The 19,492-nt window shown below is 37.8% G+C and overlaps 1 protein-coding gene across 2 annotated transcripts in view; it reads right to left on the reverse strand.

The window, feature by feature from the left end:
• Positions 1-266: 266 nt before the first annotated feature.
• Positions 267-19,492, reverse strand: part of TOX3 (TOX high mobility group box family member 3) — a 60,212-nt gene continuing 40,986 nt past the window's right edge. For both annotated transcript variants that reach the window (XM_018086891.1, XM_018086886.1), the window contains exons 4-7: positions 6,521-6,790; positions 5,182-5,409; positions 3,816-3,896; positions 267-2,112 (exon numbers count right to left, since the gene is read on the reverse strand). In XM_018086891.1, coding sequence (XP_017942380.1) covers positions 1,375-2,112; positions 3,816-3,896; positions 5,182-5,409; positions 6,521-6,790 — 1,317 coding nt within the window. In that variant the 3' untranslated portion in view covers positions 267-1,374. The remainder of the gene's footprint in view (positions 2,113-3,815; positions 3,897-5,181; positions 5,410-6,520; positions 6,791-19,492) is intronic.

Raw genomic sequence — 19,492 nt, forward strand, 5'->3', positions numbered from 1 at the left:
AAGGCACCATGACTGCTCTGTGACTCTACCACCTGCTTCCTCCTCCTGAAGTTGCAGATACCCCAGAGAAGGTGCCTGGGACTCCTCACTGGTGCATCCTGATGGACACAAGAGCCGATCGCTCGCTCTGCTCTGCTCGGTACCTGTTTACTCAGCATGTCTGATAAAAACCCAAAGCAGTTAAAAAAAGGTCCAAGAAAATGTTTGCAGAAGGAAATATTTCTGGTTTTTCTATCAAAGACTTACGGTTCATCAGTTTTACTGAAATGTGTTTATTCTATAGCAAGATAAAAGCATTTATTTTAGATAAGCAAAATACAAACAACTTAATTGCTGCTATCATAACTCATAAAAAAGTATAAAACAGCATAAAAACACAATAAGCAATGTAGCAATTAATAAATCATGTTACCAGTGTTTACATTAAAGCCTCATTTATGAAAACTTTACAACACATGATATGAAAACTTACAACTTTTAAAGAAAATATTTACATTGATTATTCGGTTGTGGAGTTTCATTTAAATATTCTACTGGTTTTACAGCGTATTAATAACTCTTGCATTTCTTGTCTTAGCTTTCTGAAATAACAGTTTTATTTAAGTGCATTTCCCTTTTAAAAATACAGTGTATTAAATCTGAAACTCATCACTTCGACACAGAATATAATATTCACATTTGTTCTGTAATTCAATTAACATAAGAGGGTAAATGTCAATATATATTTTCTTACAAACTATGGCAGGTTTATTTGGAGAAATGAAGTGAAAGGTTGGGTCAAACATTTAAGTCCACTTACTTGCATCTGTTGTTCTGAAGACATTTAGAAGAGAAAAAAATTAAGAGCTTTGGCAAAAATCTGTGATTTACTCTATTTTTTCATGACAAAAAATGCCATCAACTAACTCATGTCATACAAGTACGATTGTATGAAATCCAATCATCATTTTACAGGTAGTTACAACTGTGCTTTAAGGGCTTCATGAGTTCATACTGCCTTGAAGTGCATTATTCACTTTTAGAGAAACAAGGGTTATAGCATATAACTCTGAAAGGCCATTTTGCAGTCATAAGGTCCAGGTATTTATTAGGCCAGTTGATTCACATATTGTAGGTAAAGCTTAAATAAATTAAAAAGGCATCACATGAAAAACAGCTTTTCTTTTTTAAACAAAATGATTTATAGTCAGCTAAAAGATGATACACAGCTACATTGTAGTTCTTTATTGCCTATCTAATAGACACTTTAGAGGATCATTTGATCTGTTATGCATCCCTGCATAACTACCATCAACAATTTACAGTTTTCAGCCAAATATGGTTTACCCCTACCCCCTCCATCAACACAAAGCCATGTTGCAAGACCATTTCTCTTCAGAAAATACTGACCTGCGATAATACTTGAGTCTGTGTCTGAGATTGTATTTGTGACTGGTGCTGCTGAGGTGCTGGCTGAGGGCTCCCAATGGCCGGGATGGGAGAAGTGATCTGCGAGGCTCCGGGAGAGTGCTGCTGAGGAGAAGGCTGCGACTGGTGTTGCATATGCTGCATTTGCTGCTGCTGCATTTGCTGAAGCTGTATGTGCTGCAGCTGCTGTTGCATTTGCTGTTGATTAATCTGCTGCTGAAGATGCTGCTGCTGCTGCAAATGTTGCTGCATGTGGTGCTGAAAATGCTGCTGCTGCATTTGCTGTTGTATTTGCTGATGCATTTGATGCTGATGTAGTTGCTGCTGCTGCATGTGCTGCATCTGTTGCTGCTGGAGCTGCTGTAAATGTTGCTGCTGGCTTTGCATCGAGGGACTGACTTGAGATGAGGACGGCGTTGCCACCATGTTTGTTCCCATAGAGCTCATCAGGGGAGCTGCAATGTTTGTTGGCATGTTCGGTGCAACGGTAACAGAAGCTACAATCTGGTTCATTGGCAGTCTCATGGTCAAGGGTTTTGGAGCAATTGCTCTAGGAAGGGGTTGTTGAAGAGTTTGAGGAGACACCGATACCGTCGCGTGTTGAGAAAGAGAAGTATTCAGAATAAGGGAGGAAGACAAATTTGTGGATGCCAGCGTTTGCTGAACAGAACGAATTGTCTGGGCCTCAGCAGATTCTGCAGCAGCCTGTGTTTGGAAAAGAAAATAATTGTCTTTTCAACAGAAAAAAACACTGTTACTGTTTACATGGAAATAAAAGTGACAGCTTCTCTGGGAGACTTCATCATGTTTTGTTTTCTATCAGAACAGATCAATATACAGTCTGAAAATGATCACTGATCCACTGATTCATTACATCACCTCTTTATCTGTCTCCCTATATGGTACCTCCAGTTCTTACTTGGACAAAAAACTAACTTGTGCCCTTTCAACACCAGGAAGTCACAGATGGCCCATACATTTTGTTGCTGAAATTTAGAAACGGCACAACACTTTCTATATTTAGGTGTTTTAAAAAAACCCCTCAAAACCCATTCTTTGGGAGACAGCAGCATACCCCCCACACCAGTTATCATGGTAGTTTACAACTACCAAGAATTTAACTGACATGTTTTAGACATTTACCTTAGAATGTGACAAATTGTGCTGCATCCCTACTCTAAGCAATCATCTCAAATGAAAAAGCTACAGCAAGGATGTTTTAAGTTAGAGATGAGATAAATACTGGACTTTAGGTGTATTTCCACCTGCAGTCTTCCCACAAGTTACTGGGCAGACCAGGTCCCAGGGTTTTGGGGAGCAAATATTTCTGATGGTTTTGAAAAGGGAACTTAGGACTGGGAAAATAAAGTCCCTCAAAGATATTGAGAATTCCTATTGCCATTGAACTTAGCATTGTGATAGCAAATGCTTTTAGAATATTATCTAAGTCCCAGAAGAAAGAGAAAAACACAGCTTCTTAACACAAGCAGAAGAAATCTTTCAGCTTTCAAAAACACGTGTGTATAATTTCTGCTGTTGTATTTTTATTCATTAACTAAAATACACAGCAACTTTCTGTATGATTTACTAATGCTCTGCAGTTGTACATTCAAAGAAATAATCTCAGGAGTTAGACATCATCAGCCTCTGTTGTTTTCTTGTGACTGAATATGTTTTGGTAATTGATCTTCATGAAATATTATTAGAGAAATAACCACCTTGGCAATTTTTACCCGTATTTTAGATGTCTATAAGCATCTTTTCATTTACAATATTCAGATGCAACAGATCTACAACCCAGATAGTGCTGCCAGCTAGAAAGGTAAATTCTCAAATAAGACAGCAGAGCTTTGTTTTCTTCACAAGTTTTATTTTAACTCAGGATCCACTAAAATACTCCATGTGGCTCACTGCCAGTCTGTTTGTAAGTACTCTCCAAATTCAGAGCCACCACGCATTTTTTACCCCTCACCTGCAAGAAATGTTTAAGCTTTGCCACACAACAACTGCTCTCCAGCTCCACGCAAAGCAAGCCTGTCTTTTGAGAAGCAGCACTTGAGGAAAAACAAACCTCTGCAAATAGCTTGCAAACGTTAACGTGAGGAGGTCAGTAGATTTTTCATGACTGAATTTTTGAAGTGCATTACTTTGCCTCCACAGCTCAAGGAGGATGTACATTTAGAAAGGTCTTTTTCGGTAATTGTTAATATGCACGTAGAAAGACGAAATTATTTTTGGAGAGACTAAGCAGGGTTCAAGCAGCAGCACAACATCTTGTAGAGCTGTATGACAGGAATCCTAGGATGCTACTTTCGTTTTGCACAACATTTCCCCCCCTCACCACCAAATTTTTAAATGCCATTGCCAAAAGCTCACTTGCATTACACGGAAGGCATTATTAGGCTTACCTTAGAAACAAGGCTTGCTCTATAGGCAGCAAGTGCCTTTAGGTACTCTTTTTTGGCAGCTTCAGTTTTTCTTTTATATACCTATTAAAAAGAGACCACAATTTCACCAACTTCAACTATTAAGATGTTTTTGCCAGAATCCTCTCAAAATCACTTGCAAAGAAACAAAAAACACAGACCAAAACCCCTGGAAACACTCTACTGTTAGATGTGCTTTTCCTTCCTTGAAAGTTCTAAATATTCTTGCAGGTGGCTACAAGATTTCAGCTCTACTTTCAGGACTTGCACTACAGTTTATGTCAATTATCATGAATAACAAAAAGCTGCTGTCTGATATCAGTCTGAGCAATCAACTGTTTTACAAGACTAGCTATGCACACTTAACCTCCCCAGAAAATGGTATTTCAATGACACTAAGTAACAGGGATATTAGAACACTGAGTATTTCAGATGCCAAAATGTATCAGCAGTAGTACACAATGCCTATGTATTTTTTTTCCCCAAACAAATATCTGACCTACATGTAAAAACATCTGTATATGTTTAGAAAAGGGGATTCAAAGAGTTTGGACTTGCCCCATGCCCAGCATGAGAGAATCATACTGAGTTAAACAAGAACGAATAAATCTTTATTTTCAATCATCAATAAATTTAACGTCCACCTTTAAATGATGTTCCTTATTATCTGCTACATCATACCAAAAGTTTCCAAATGTATTTCAGAAACAAGTACCCTTCATCTCTTGCCAAAAGGTATCCTATATGGGAAGCTACTCTTCCACTGAAGTTTTTATTAACTGTTACTGTTGAATGGAATAGCAACAGGCAAACGAAGGATATCTTTTTTAACCTCCTTCAATCTGTGTGCAGAAGTTACATGTGTATAAGAAGAAAAACCCTCAAGGAAGTACAAAATTCATCACTCTGTACCAAGTTTGAGTTGGAGATAGCATTTCACACACAAACATTGTAATGAGACACAGAGGATTGCCTTCAAAGGTTGGAAATCAACACGCTTTGTAACAAATTCGTAAGGCAGATCAAAGGAAAATGGTAAATATGCTGTACCTTCTTCTTTTCTAACTTATTAATAGCAAACAAGAGCTTTGAAATAGGAATCATCAAAAGATGGTCTTAAGAGGAGTCTAGGACACTATCACCTGAGCTCTTTTACAAACTGCTCTCTAAAATTTAAAGACAAATACAGTCACTTAACACTACCTACTGGGTCTTACAGTGTAGCCCTACAGAGGCAGTAGTCTACATCAGCAAATAGCATGGTCTACTCAGAGTAGAGGTTAAGAGGACTTTTTTACAAGGATTACAATATTCCTTCCTGTGAGACAACCCCAAAACAATTTTTTACCTGTTTTTGTTCTTCTCCTAAACTGTCCCACATAGATGCCACTATTTTTGAAACATCTCCAAATGTAGCATTCGGGTTCTGCCCTTTAATTGCAGCTTGTGTATCCCTGAAGAAAAGGGCATATGCTGACACTGGCTTTTGTGGCTCATTGGGGTCTTTCTTTTTCTTCTTCTTTGGAGTCTTGGGCTTTTTGCCAGAATCTGGGGCAGCTCTTTTTTCTCCAGTAGCCTAAGAAACAGTAAGAACAATAACAGTCAATATATGCATTAAGTCACATTAATTACAAAAAATTATTGACAGTCAGCCTTAATAATATATGGAGAAAGCTACTGTGTATGCAATTTGCAAGAGTCCTGTTGTGCAAGCCATTCTCCTACCAAATAGTTCTTAGTCCCAGCTTAATCTCATTGGATCTACTGGAACTAAACGCATGAATATTTACTATTCATTTTAAGTATGGTTCAGAGAGTCAAATCCTATGAGCTTGACCTGAAAAAGTACACCCCAATGCTAATTTGTATTAAAAAATTACTGCTTAATTCATAGTAAATTTTGAATAGGCCATCTATGTTTTTCCATTAAGATGTAATTTCAGCAGCAGAGACTCCAAAAGACAAGAGCTTGGAGGCATTTCCCAGTTCCAAGACTTAGACTATCAACTTAGACACAGGTCAGGGATTAAAAAACCCACCTTTCAGGCAAAATGCAGCAGCAACTTGGCAGTTTCTATGCACCTGCAGTGAGCACTGGCTGTGTCCCCCCCACACCCTGGTGCTGGAGGCTCCATGCTATGGCCAGGCACTCCACCAACAGCCCCCTCTTCCCTCTGGGACAAGGAGCTCACCAGCAGCACACTCAGGGTTACAGCAACTGCTATAACAACATTTGTACTTCATTTGTTGATAAAATTTTCCTTTTATAACAGATTTATTTAAAGCAAAGTGTAAGTTAATTAAGCTTTCAGTTAGAAGAATGCTTTTTTTATTTCTGTCCAAAAGCATCTATGTTTTACATGACTCCAGAGAACACCAAAATGACAAAACAGTCCAAAGTTGATGAGTGAAGAGATTCACCAGATCTGAAAACCTGAAGTAAATTAGACCAAATATATATATATATGTGTGTGTGTGTATAAGCCTATTCTTATGTTTATTATTATTATGAAGTATGAAAACTTCTTAAGTAAAGAAGCTAACCAGCAAGTTAATCATATTCCACTATACTGTAACATTTGTACTTTATATGAGTGCATTGCAGCTGAGCTGATACCACCACGTCCATGAAAATACAGCACACAGAAGTGTGAAGCTTGCTCACTATGGCACATGGAATAACTTACTCTATTTGATTCATCTGCATCTTCTTCATTGATAGAGCTGGATGGGGAAGGAGTGGCTGATTTACTTGCAGGAGGGGAGGGAGAAGTGTGTGGCAAATTAGTGCCTCCTAAATTTAGCCCCAGCTGTGCACTGAGCTGAGACTGGTTAATAGTGGTGAGCTGAGACGGAGGCATAATTCCGGAATGAGCAGAATCAGTCATATGGACAATAGATCTCATAATCAGAGAGTGATCCTGGCGGTACTGGGAAACTTGTGTGTGACTCTGATCCTAAAAGAGATTAAAATGTTATTTAGTCATTAGCAGTCACCATACAGCAGTATTGAGTAAAGTTATTTTCATGGCCTTATAAACCAACATTGTCAACATACAGTTTGCTTCCTTTATTTTTAATGAATTAAATGCAGCAACAGTTATGACAATTGCCCCAGAATTCCCTTTTCCTCCACTTGTGAGTGTTGGGGTTTTTATGGTTTTTGTTTGTTTGTGGAACAAGAACTTCCCTATTTTTAAAACATTTCTTCTCTTGATGCAGTAAGAAGTACCCACATAGGCAACAGGGAAACAGGCTGACTGACGATTCAGGGAAAACATTGCAACTGAGGAGACACAAACTGCTGTCAAATGCAGAAAGTAAACAAAACCAGCACTGGGTGAGGGGATACACATAGAGAGAAAAGCATCTTTCTTTACTGACATTCAATAATTCTTAGCTCTTACAAGTAACAATAGTAGCAGGTATAAAACAATCCTGTCTGAGTGGGATTTTTAAGCTGTTTTGAACACAGAACCAGTGTGCAGACACTGGAGTGCAGACACTGCAGCACGCTGGAGAACCGGCCCAGGAACCCTAAACACTCCAAAAGATCCTTGTTTACAAGTACCACATGAAACCACACATTTTTACCTTTAATCAAAGAATCAAACATGTGAGGAAGCAGCACGGGACGTACAAACCACCGACTTTATTTTTCTTGTACTCTGTGTGTCAGAAACACAAGTGCTTGTGTGGTTTGGTTTCTACTGTTTCTTGAGGGCACAAACTGCGTGTCCTACATCTGTGCAGCATTTACCACATTTGTAAAGAAAAAGAAGCAAGACCCTGAAGGTAAAGTCAGCTGGAATCTTCCTATGAAAAACTCTTTTTTTTTTAACCACACACAGATCAATACACAATGAAGGAACATTTAAACAGAAAAGAAGACTTTTTTTTTTCAAAGTTAATAAGAGAATAAATAGCTCACAAATTGATTCAGCAACCTGATTAATCCACAGTCATTGTTTGAACAGCCAGAAACATGAGAAATAAATTAGATTTTGAAAACTCTTTCATTATTAATAACCTACACTGCAATTAGTAGCAGGTGCAATGCTCCTTAATGAAATGACACAGAACAAAACAGCAATTGTGGGAGCCCGGAGTACAGCCCACTGGACTTCCACAACAGAGCCTGACCTTCCTGGTGCTCTCTTATTAAGTATGGATAAGCCCAAACCAGTTTTCAAAAATCTGTGTCAGCATGGAGGTAAGTTTAATTCCAGTGACTTTCCTCTTACTTTTTACAATTCTGCCCTCAACAGAGGCAGTGGTTCTGTGCTCCTGGAAGCCTTTCCTTGCCTGGGACATACAAGGAAGCCATACACATGTTAGAGAAGGTGCACACCCCGCCTCATCCATCTTTACATACAACTGCTGCAGCACACTGCTTCCCTAGAGCAATAAATCATATTAATTCTGAATTTGACATTCATGTGTCTTTCTGCTGAAGCCTATACAGAAAAAAAAAAAATCCTTCTTTAGTATAAAAGTACACTTAGTGTTGCACCTGGATCCAGTACAGATAAAGTTAACCTCACAAACTCATGATCCTGATCCTAAGCACTAGGGCTCACCCTCATTTTCCCCATGCTTTCCAAGCCATTGCCAGCTTGGCTCATAATTCATGCCATACCACACCACACTGCTTTTCCTACTTCTTGAATTCTTTTAATATTTTCAGTGAAGGACTGTAGTTCCTTAGAGATGAGTGTGTGTGCCAAAAGTAGAGTACTCGATACGGAAAGATCAAAACATCAGACTTATTGGCTGAAATACACATTTGCTTCAGGGCACCTTTCTGTGAAAATTTACTACCGTTAACTACAGGGTCATTTTGACTGTGACTTGTATTGGCAGTGGCATCTGGAAGTTATTCAAAGTCTTTTGTAAAACGATATCACTCTCTGCCCATTACTCCGATCATTTTATTTTACAGACATGAGTTTATGGCAGTAATTCTGATGGTTTTTTCAGCAAAGCTGAAGATCATCAGAATAACCTTCTCTCATAAAAATTAACTTTCTTCATTATTGTGCAGACAGTACTTCCTTGGAGGTGTTCTACCCTAAAAGGCTGGCTTTTGTTCTCCTTCTATTGCTACACAATACAGGCCTTTCTGGCCTCTACACCGAGGCAACAAAATGTGATGACATGGGTTACAAACCATTTACTCCACGTCTTGTCATTTTGGTTGCATCTATGATTTTATTGAGACTAAATTCTCTTGACTTGCACTGACCCAGAATCTAATTTTATACACAAGCCCATGAATTCTTAACTGTCCCTTTTTCTGATACTATTTGATGCTTCTGTGGTTTTTTACATCCACTTATTTAATTTCAGTTTTTCTTTTCTGTATTTTTTCCTAATTTCTTGAGCAATTTTTTTTAATCTTAAAAACTTCAGAAAAAGCTAGAAGTGGCAACAACAATATTTTTAAACTCTATTTAGCATCAAACTGATAAGACATATTATATAAAAGAAAATGTTTCATAAAATTTCCAATCCCTTATAATTTACATTATATGTGCATATGAAAACAATTAACATTGTATTTCCTGCACTTTAAAAAAAAAAGAAATGAATGGGAATTTCATTTTACTTGGGAATACAGTGTTGTGGGCCTCAACAACCTATGGTACCTATGGAAGAGCTTTCAGACAAGGAAGTATAAACCATTTTTTCTGTTTGTACAGTGGTTTGGCAAGTAGCAAGAAGGCAGCAAGAAGCTAGTGGATATATTTTTATATAGCTCCTGAGCAAACAAAAATTTTCTAAAGAGGGACCTATAATCAAAACCTCAAAATTTCCATCAATTATCTTAACTCTTATTTTTTCCCTGATAGTACCAAACACCAATAACAAACTGAAAGGATCACTGGCATTTCATCATGCTCGAAATGTTTATCAAAGAAACGTTTAACAACAAAAATCATCCTATATCAGAAGCATGCATGGAAATGCAAGTGCACTGAAGCATCCACATGACATCTTAATTATGTTACTATATGGAATTGAAAAACTCATGTCTCCAAAAATAATCCACTGAGAATCCTGGGAGAATTTTAGAGAATATCACAAGCTCTTTTACATAAACTTAACCAGAAGTAAAAGTGATATGCCAGTATTATGAGCATTCAGGATTTTTGGTAACATTAAGCAAAAATGACAGATTAGTTCTGACAAAAATTCATGAACTTCTCAAGCAGACACTATCAAGTTTTGACTAAGCCTGATCTGCTTTACAGTCTTAGATTGAAGTTACACAAAACCTGGTGATCTTAACACAAGTCAGGCAAAGCTCAACCACTGGTTTACTCAGCATGACAATCAAACAAGGATATAATGTGTGAAACCAAAAACCAAAGAGAAATAACTTGTGTAATTCTCTGCAGACTGGAATGACTTTGACTCAGACCTTTCTGTTGTCATCCTATGAGTGCTACAAAAAAATTAAGGTATAGAGACATTTTATTGAGGGGAACTTCAGAAACAGTCACCTCTCTGGCCTCTTCAGCTACAGGGCAAGGGGTTAATGACTCCTAAATGAAAGTGAGTAGGGTTGGATTAGATATTTGGAAGAAATTATTTAATGTGAGGGTGGTGAGGCACTGGAACTGGTTGCCCAGAAGAGCTCAAGACCAGTCTGGATGGAGCTTGGTCTAGAGGAAGGTTTCCTGCTGGAATTAGATGAGCTTTAAGATTCCTTCCAACCCTAATCATTTTACAATTCTATGATTCTAATTATATACATGGATTAGAAAAAAAGCAAAATATGGTCCAAAATGTTTTCCCTTCTCAAAACATGTTTATGGTAATTGTATCTAGGCTCACTCTCTTGCACAGCTCTTACCAGCCTGGCACACATTATAAAGACATTCAGCATTTGGTGCATAGAAGGCCTCATCAAAGGAACCTTAAGGATATCTGTACATCAAACTATCCTACTTTAAACTGTTCTAATCTATTTAGACCATCATGCCAGAGAAGTCATATTTAGTCAAGAGGACACGTTTCATGGCATATGACAAATATATAGCTTGTTTTACTTTGATTTGTAAAAAAATAACTAATTTAAAATTGATAAAATATCCATTCATCAACAGACACTGGAAAGCAAACAACAGAGCAAAGAGACTTAAGAAAAGGAATGTGTAAACTCCCACACTTGATACAGTATTATCAAAGGTGTTTTTCAACATACCCTTGAGTACCAAGGGAAAAAATTACGGTAATAAAAGATACGTTCATTCTTCTGTTAGCAACTCATTAAGCGTCCAGTACTTAGGAAACTTTGTAAACAGTTAGTATTTATTTTGACAGATAAATGTATCCAGCCATTACATTGAGAGATGCCCTAATTTCCACTTAACTACTCTGTATTTTAAGAATCATTTCCATACTATAGTTTTATCCTGAATTTCTACCCTGATATAATTTTAATCTCTGGGAACATTCAACAAGATAATTAAAAATATAACTAGGAAATTACTTTTTAGAACATTTTGAGCAATACTGAAGTCTTAACTAAAATCAATGTCTACAGCCTTCCATCATTTAAATAGGCAACACCTCCAGGAAGATTCTAGCTGTATCAGGACTGAGCCCATGGAAGTGCCTACAGGAGAAAGTAGGGCTGGGATCTGACCCTACACTGCATGAGCTAGTTTAAGGGAAGTGAGAAATCTGCCAACCAAAATAACTAAGCAATAACTAAGCAAAACCCAGCATTTATGGTTATGCTCACTGTGCCCTGGTTTCAGAAGTTGACTTAAGCCATTATATATTCTATTGCCTGAGGAATTCATCACTGTCAATATAACATAAGCTGATGTAATATTTTAAAGGATATATTTAAGTTGAAGTGAATGCACTGCAATGTAAAGAGTGAAATCCTCTGTTGTCCCTGACTGTAAATTACTCTTTTTACTTTTAGGCAAGTCAGCATATCTCTAGAAGAAATCCTCAATACTCTTTTTCTCCACAAGTAAAGTATAGATAAAAGAATCCATTAATCTAAATTTTTACAGGATTGGAATTCACTGCCAATCAAAACAAATCAAACTAACAGGATGCTTTTCTCCGTCAGAGATTAAAGCCTTACTTAATACAAAACAGTTGCACTTGATACTGCCACCACTGAAGAACTGTCCTTCCTCTCCCCTCCACAGATATCGCCATCACTAATAGATCTGTCAAAATGTAGTTATCAAAAGATCCTACAAGCAGCAGCTTCTTTTCCTGGCAATGAGAAAACTCCAATGTTCTACTTCATGTCTCTGCAGAAAAGTAAACCTTACCTTATTTGGTTCCCAAATAAAGTCTACAACAAACAGTACATGTTGATTCCTAAAAAAAAACAAATGTCTCCAGATCTAAGAGATGGGTTGGTGACAGGACGCTCACACACATTCTGCTGCCTGAAGAACATGAAGAATATGCATCTTCTTGGTCTCTGGGCTCCCTCAGTTGTACTACTCTCTTCTGTTCACACATAAGCCTCAGAAGGGATATGAAGAGAAAAAAAGACAAACCAAAAACCAAAACTAACAAACATGAGTGGCCACTGACTGGTTCCTCAAAACTGAGGAACTATCTTTTGTTCTGGCACCCTCAGGTGTCTCTAGATATTAATTTCCTTCTTATGTGATGGAATGCCCTCATACAGCTGCAATCTCCAGGTTAATTTAACATGTTTTGTTGGAATCTTTCTGATTTACTGTCCCTTCCTTTTCTTTGTGGTCTGGTCTGCAACCAGGCTTGAAGGGCCCCCTTGAATGGCCAGTGTTCCTCATCCTCCACTGTGCAGCACAGTCCTCCCTTCCAAGCAGACAGCCTGACACCTGCTCAGATTCCACAGATGTTAAATAAAGTCCTCTGCCCAAATTAAGGTGCAAATAAGACCAGATGCCAACTTTATTTTGCAAAATTAATTGTATAGGGTAAAGAGAGAGAGGAACAAGGAGAGAGATAGTGCAAGTAGAATATAGTTACTGCTGTCCAGTTGGTCCTTCAGTGCCCAGGGCACTTGGTGGTGGGTACCACCCTCTTCACTCTCTGAGTCACTTTGTACAGTCCCTTATTTGCATGGGAAGCAAAGGTGGGAGTGACTTTCACTCCCTCGTTAGCATGGGAGAGGAGAACAGACGTGGTTTTGCCATCGTGTATGCTCAGGTCTTACTTTGATGGTTGTTGGAGGCCTGTTCTGTGGGTTGTACGAGGCAAGTACCCCCAAAATCAAGCATCCTATTTGTGACCCCACTTCTTGCGCTTGCCCAGGTATTCACTTGTTCCATAATGGGCCACAATAGCGTTGCAGTGAAAAGTATCAGTTTTTTCCTGCCTGCCAAGGCTAGAACTGAAATTTTGTCCCTTTGTGCTTTGTGCACAGGCACTGGTGTTTTCTGCAACAATTTTCACCACTGAGGGCTTGTTTAAGGCATATTTCATTAACCCTTTCCTTACACCACTTATGGGGGTAGTAGGTGTGATGTGAGACTATCAAACCACAAGTGAAAACAGCTTCTTCTATGGAAGCACATCCAGGGATTAAGCAGTAGGAGCACACTGCCATCAGGCAGTGCAACACCATCTCAGAGATGTGATTCCAAACTGGAAGGTGCCCCACCACCCTAGCATGGAGTGTTTTCTCTTTGGGAACTGTGTTCCCTTTTACTTTTCTGTGACCCCACAGATTCCTCACTCGATCCCCAAACCAGGCTGAAGAGGTGACACTTTTTGGCTGCCTCAGTTGCTACCGAGTCCTTCTGTTCTTGCAGACAACCACAGTCAGGCTGGTGATAGCCCTCCACCCATCCACAGTGGCTGCTGCCAACCTAATTGATTACTTTATAGTTTAATCTTTGCACCATTTTATAGAAGCATTTAAGAACAGATTCTCCACTCTTTTCTTCCCAAACATCTACCATACTTTAAAGCATATTGAATCACACTCCTTTTGGACAAGGTACCCAACAGCATGATCACAATACATGTGTGACTCAGATCACAGATCTGGGCTCTGATCTGATGAGTCTCTTGGCATGAGGAGCTTCTCTCCAAATTAGCAGTACAAGCTTAGGTCTGCTGTATGCAAACAGTGAAGACACATTGCAAACAAATCCTGGATAGTTGAAATTAAGCCCCAGAATGTCAGATAAATGCTGTTAGCAGTTTTGTTACAACCTCTGCAACTTCAGGTGCTTCAGCTCCCAAATCAAAGGCAGACTTCAAAGGTCCTTATTATGCAGTAACATGGGGAGAGACTGCAAGGGAGCATGACAACTAACAAAGATTATCAAAGGTAACAAGAATTGTGCAAGGAATTGCGGGGGGACAGACTTGGGGGCTACATGGCATTTGTATGTTTAAAAATTGCTGCAAGTGTTGGTAGTTATGTTCAGGGGCACTTTGTGTTTGGGGGGATTTTTCTTTTCTATGCATTTTCTTTGCCTGTTGTTTGTTTCTAAAGCAAATCAGAAAAGTAGGTCTCATTATGTTTTGTATTACCAGACTCAGGTATGTTTTTCTTCCTGCTACTTGACAACAAAGAATAATTTAAAACTCTAAAGAGACTTCACATTTCTTCATCACTTGAGAACTTGAAGTGGAAGCTGAGTATTGGGTAAGCTGTCCAAGGGGAAACATGGGTGGTAACAGCAGAGAATGGCAGGAATTTCAAAGGAAGTTTTCAAATTTCACAAGAGCAGGAGTGGCTGGACCCAACAAAGCCTTTGGCCAGGTACAACATATTCAGACCAGCTGCAGCATCTGCCTCATTTGTCTGGCTTAAGAAAGCAGCACCTGATTTGAGAGTTTAAACTCAGGAGGAATAGCTTAAAGCCACGGCCCTGGCTTAATGCACAGCTGGTGTCCACAGTCATATACATCCAAGGTCCTTCTGAGCTCAGCTCTCAGGAATATCAGAGACTCAGCTTCCGCTCCAATTCAGCTTTTCCCATTTCCTCCATATTCATATGGCACCTCACAATATTTTCTGGAGCTGATGGGTCTTGATTTAGGTACTTCTTAATATAAAATAGTTACAGTCTTTTTCCCCAGACTGTTCTGCCAATGTTACACTGCTTTTCTTCTTTCATGCAGATGTCCCTCATGTATCTATATAGGCAATAACCTACCTGCTCCATTTTTTTATTATTATATTTTTAGTTGCAGCAGTGCCTGCTATTCAGACAGGTGTCTTTGGTAACTGCTGCCACTTTGCTATGGACAGGTCCTTTCTAGCAGTTACTATGAGTTGCCTACTTCTAAGAACAGCAGAATACATTTCCCTTTCCAACCACAGCAGCTCATTAACAGATGGTCGATCACGTCTGTACCAATAAGCAAGGAGGGAAGAGCACATCTTTCAGAAAAGCAAATATATTATCCACACTGAGTATTACAATGCCACTGAGGGTATGAAAATCTTCACACTGTTACTTAGTACATGATCAGGCTAACACCATCTTCATGTCAGGTCAAAGTCAGAACATGGAGCCCCTGTGCCAAAGCCACTGCTGCCTCCAGGGCTCTCAGCCATCGTCCACCTGCCCCCAAGGCCCCTTCAGCTGGGCACACACATGCTCTGAAAGGTAACTACAAAATGCACAACTACATCATCAGGTGTAAAATAAAACAGTTTATTACACACCAAACCAAACCAAACCAAACAAAAAAGCCCCAAACCTACTCTGTAAAGACTCCAAGTTCAAAAGCAAAGCTCCAACCTATGTGACAGCTCAGCTCAGTTGGAGCTCCCGAGTCCTAAAAGTCTCATTTTAGAGTGTCCAGCTTGTTCTGTATATGCCCAAATGTCACTGATCTGAGCCACCAGACCATCCTTTAATTGAGTGTTACTTGAGATGCATTTTTCCTGGTACCACAAGTTATTAAAACTAGCAGTGATAACAGCTGCCATTTGTGCTGGAAAGGCCAATACAAACCAGACTAACACTGTTGATTTAAAGCCTGAACTTAGCAATACACCACAGCAATCAAAGAAAAAATAGAAATAAGAAAACACTAAGAGAATCTCTTTTTTTAGTAAGACTAGTTGCTCCTCCTATAAATTAATGACTATAAACTTCTGAAATTTGTTCTATATTTTTTATCAAAGATGAAAATAAACACGTTCATAACAATAACAAGGGATTGTTTTAATAGACCATTCCAGGCGTTAAACACATTAATGACCCATGAAATAACCGGTTCATCTACAACACATTAAACAATGTTGTTATAACATTTTATTAATGGAAACCTACTCCATTCTCTCTAGATAGGAGACTACTGACTAAGTATTAAAAGAGAGATGTAGAAATAAGTTTCTTTGTAAAGGAAAATAAAACATATAAATGAGAGACACCCAGTCAGGTGAGTAGTCAAATAACTATCTTTTTCCAATTTTAAAGCAACCCTTTTAGCTTTTAGTCTGGTAATTTCCTGTTAATCTATTAAAGTTAATTAGTAAACTGGGAATATAAACTACTAAAAATACTTAGAGCTGTAAGTAAAAGATACCACTTTTCTGAAACAATAATATTTATTTTGTATGCAGCCTTTAATAAGCTCAAATTTACAACTCATCTCTTTGAAGTCACGTTGCTGAGATGTTTATTTAAAAAGTCTCTTCTTTAAATAAAAGCAATAGTTACCATCATGTCTTTGATTTGAGCACAGTGCCACTCCTAAGGAGTAATGTAATTAAAGATGAGCATATTCCACTATGAATTAGCCTTATTTGAGCAAAATCCTGACTGCAACTGGCAGTACTGCAACAATTATAAAATATAAACAGGCTCAAATCTTCATCAAATAGGAAACATATTTTCTCTAGCAGCATAAGTAATGTAGGAAGCAATATATATAAAACTATCAGTCTGGTTTTGTAACATCTGTACGTTTTTGAATAAAAGAAAAAAAATCAGACTGAAAAGAGACAATTATTTTACTGTCTGTTTCTTAGATATCAGAAAGAGAATTTTGAAATTCATCAAAGCTAACCTTCTGTTATGTACAACAGGCTAAGCTGAAAAGAATGTTAACAAGTTCAATTTTCATTCAATCAGCACTACTGCTCTCTGAAATGTTTCATTGCAGGAAAGAAATAAAAATAATCTATATGGTAATTATGAGGATGAATCCCCCAGTAACTTTCAGCTACATGAAAGGTCAGTTCTATTCAAGATATTTTATCAGTCCCCTGCACATACTCCTGTCCTGTCATTTTAAATCTGAACAGCATTTTATTTTCCCATTTACAGCTACCTGCAGAATTAAGTACTTAAGCCAAATAAGAAAAAAAAAAAAAAGAAATGTTGAATGCTGGCAAAGGCTATAATAGCATGGAGATAAATCGTTCAGCTGCTCTCCCTCAAGCCTCTGGGGCTGCAGATTTTTCTTCTCCTGGTGCACTGTGGGTATTCAAAACTTGTTCAACATGATTTCATTTCATTTCAGGCACTGCCTGAGAAAACTAAATTACAGAATCAATCATACAGAAGGTCAGAGTGAGACTTCATTACAAGTATTGCATGCTTGCATGAATATCTTTCATTTATGACTGACCCAATATGTCACAATAGCTGTCTAGTAAAAATAATCCACTTTCTGAAATTGATGTACTACTGATGTCAATGCTACTCAGCAGGCTGGGCAGATTAGAGAGAGGTGTTAAAAAAAGGAACCCTCAGGAGCACAACTTGTAGTTTTATAGAATTGCCACAGTTTCCAGATTAAAATAATTTTTCTATGGGCAGCTCAGCAGAAAAGAGAGCATTAATATAAAATATTGGGGGTTGATTTTTAATGAGGATATAGCTGTTGATTTCTGCTTATTTATATTCAAGTATTTATAGGGATAATATTTGCATCATGTAAATCCATGCATTCTTTGAAGTCAAATGTACACCAACACTCCATTTTTCAGTGACTCCTTTTTGAACATTAGAATTTTATTTGCATATTATTAAAATATTAAAATTAATCAAAATGCCTCCGGTTTATCTCCTCTTTTTGTTGCTGTTGCCTGTTTTTAAACGTTAAAAAATGCTGTAAAGATAATTGTATTGTGTTTGTTGCCAATAATAATGAAGTTAGTCAGCATTGTGACAAATTGTCATTCTTTCCATAATATGTATACCTTAATAGTAGAAACAATGGTTAACTCACCAATAAAATCTTCAGTAATTGCTAGGTCACATTTATGCTGAGAATAAATATTTTTCTTGCCCCATGAATGATATTTTCAATATAATAATACACAAAGAATATGTTAAAAAAAGAATGACTTTTTTTTCTTTTCCTTTTTTTGGTCTTCCTGTGGGAAATATGTGAGATACTTGCAGAGGCATTATGAGGTAGCTAGCCAACTCCATACCCTAAGGGAGACATAGGAAAACCTTGACATAACCTATTTTTAACCATGCCTCTGGCGATTCTGCATTCAAGTTTATAGGTGAACATGTCAGGTAGTACATAGAAAAAAGCCAAAGACACACAGTATTAATCATAATTCTGTCTGAGCCCATTTTATTTTTTCAACGTTTCTGATTTAAAATCTCGTGACATTTCTTCAAGGTGAAATTCTTCTACCAGGCTTCGCAACAGGGTAAGACTACATTTACCTAAATTAAATATTGCTTACAGTAAAGCTCTCTAATGGTTCACAAGATATGCAATAAACTCAACGCAGTTACTATTAAAATAATTTAAGTTTGTATTCAGCTCAAGAAGCTTTAGTGATTAGCAATACACTATTAATACAGCACTTAAATAAGACTATCCTGGTATCGCTGGATAAGAACATTGTTCTGTAAGTGTATACGAACATCATAATTATTTTACAACCCTATCTTTACTTCTTTCAGATATAGTAAATTCAATTGACCATGAAATGAAATTTCATAGTCAAAATGCCTCCTTTACATTTTTTTATTGCTGCTATAAAGTTTTTATAGCTCCAAGGCAAGGTAATTCACGAAATGTCTAATTTAAAGATGAATTCTAATATTATTAATAAATATTTAGCATTTTAATAAACTGCATATTTTTCACATAAAATATGATATCATGTTTTCGTTTTTTATTTTTTAAATACAGATTAATTGCTGGAAAATCTGAGTACTAACGAGAGCTATGTGAGTTCAGGGGAAACCTAGGCAAGGACCCTCTGTTAATATGTTTAAACTTCATGAAGCTACCCAGCATTTATGAGCAGACTACGAAAAGACTACTAACTAGAATACAGTGGCAGGGGCCACTCCATCTCACAGTATGAAACAAATCAAGCAGTCGTGGGGAAGTGTCTGACACATAAACCTCCCTATGTGGCTCCTCCATATCAAATCACACAATTTCTCATCAATTCTCTGCAGCAAAACTGCACACACGTTCCCAATCCACAGCTTTGAACTGGCAATCACCCTAAAATATACCACTGGACTACTGGGGTAAGAAGGCAGAGCTCCTCAACCTATATGGGAACAAATCCTTACCAATGGAGTCAGTGTAAATTATGCCATTAATTTCTACATTGCACAGTTGAGGAAAAAGGCAAAGATGTAAAGCCTCCCATTCGGTGCAAGAAGAGGTGAGCAAGGAGATATCTAACCAGGAGGCCTCCTCTGGTTGGAACTGTTAAGGTGACATCA

This window comes from Manacus vitellinus, unplaced genomic scaffold (assembly GCF_001715985.3).
Source record: "Manacus vitellinus isolate BGI_N305 unplaced genomic scaffold, ASM171598v3 scaffold_10_pilon, whole genome shotgun sequence".
In the NCBI taxonomy this organism is placed as follows: Eukaryota; Metazoa; Chordata; class Aves; order Passeriformes; family Pipridae; genus Manacus; species Manacus vitellinus.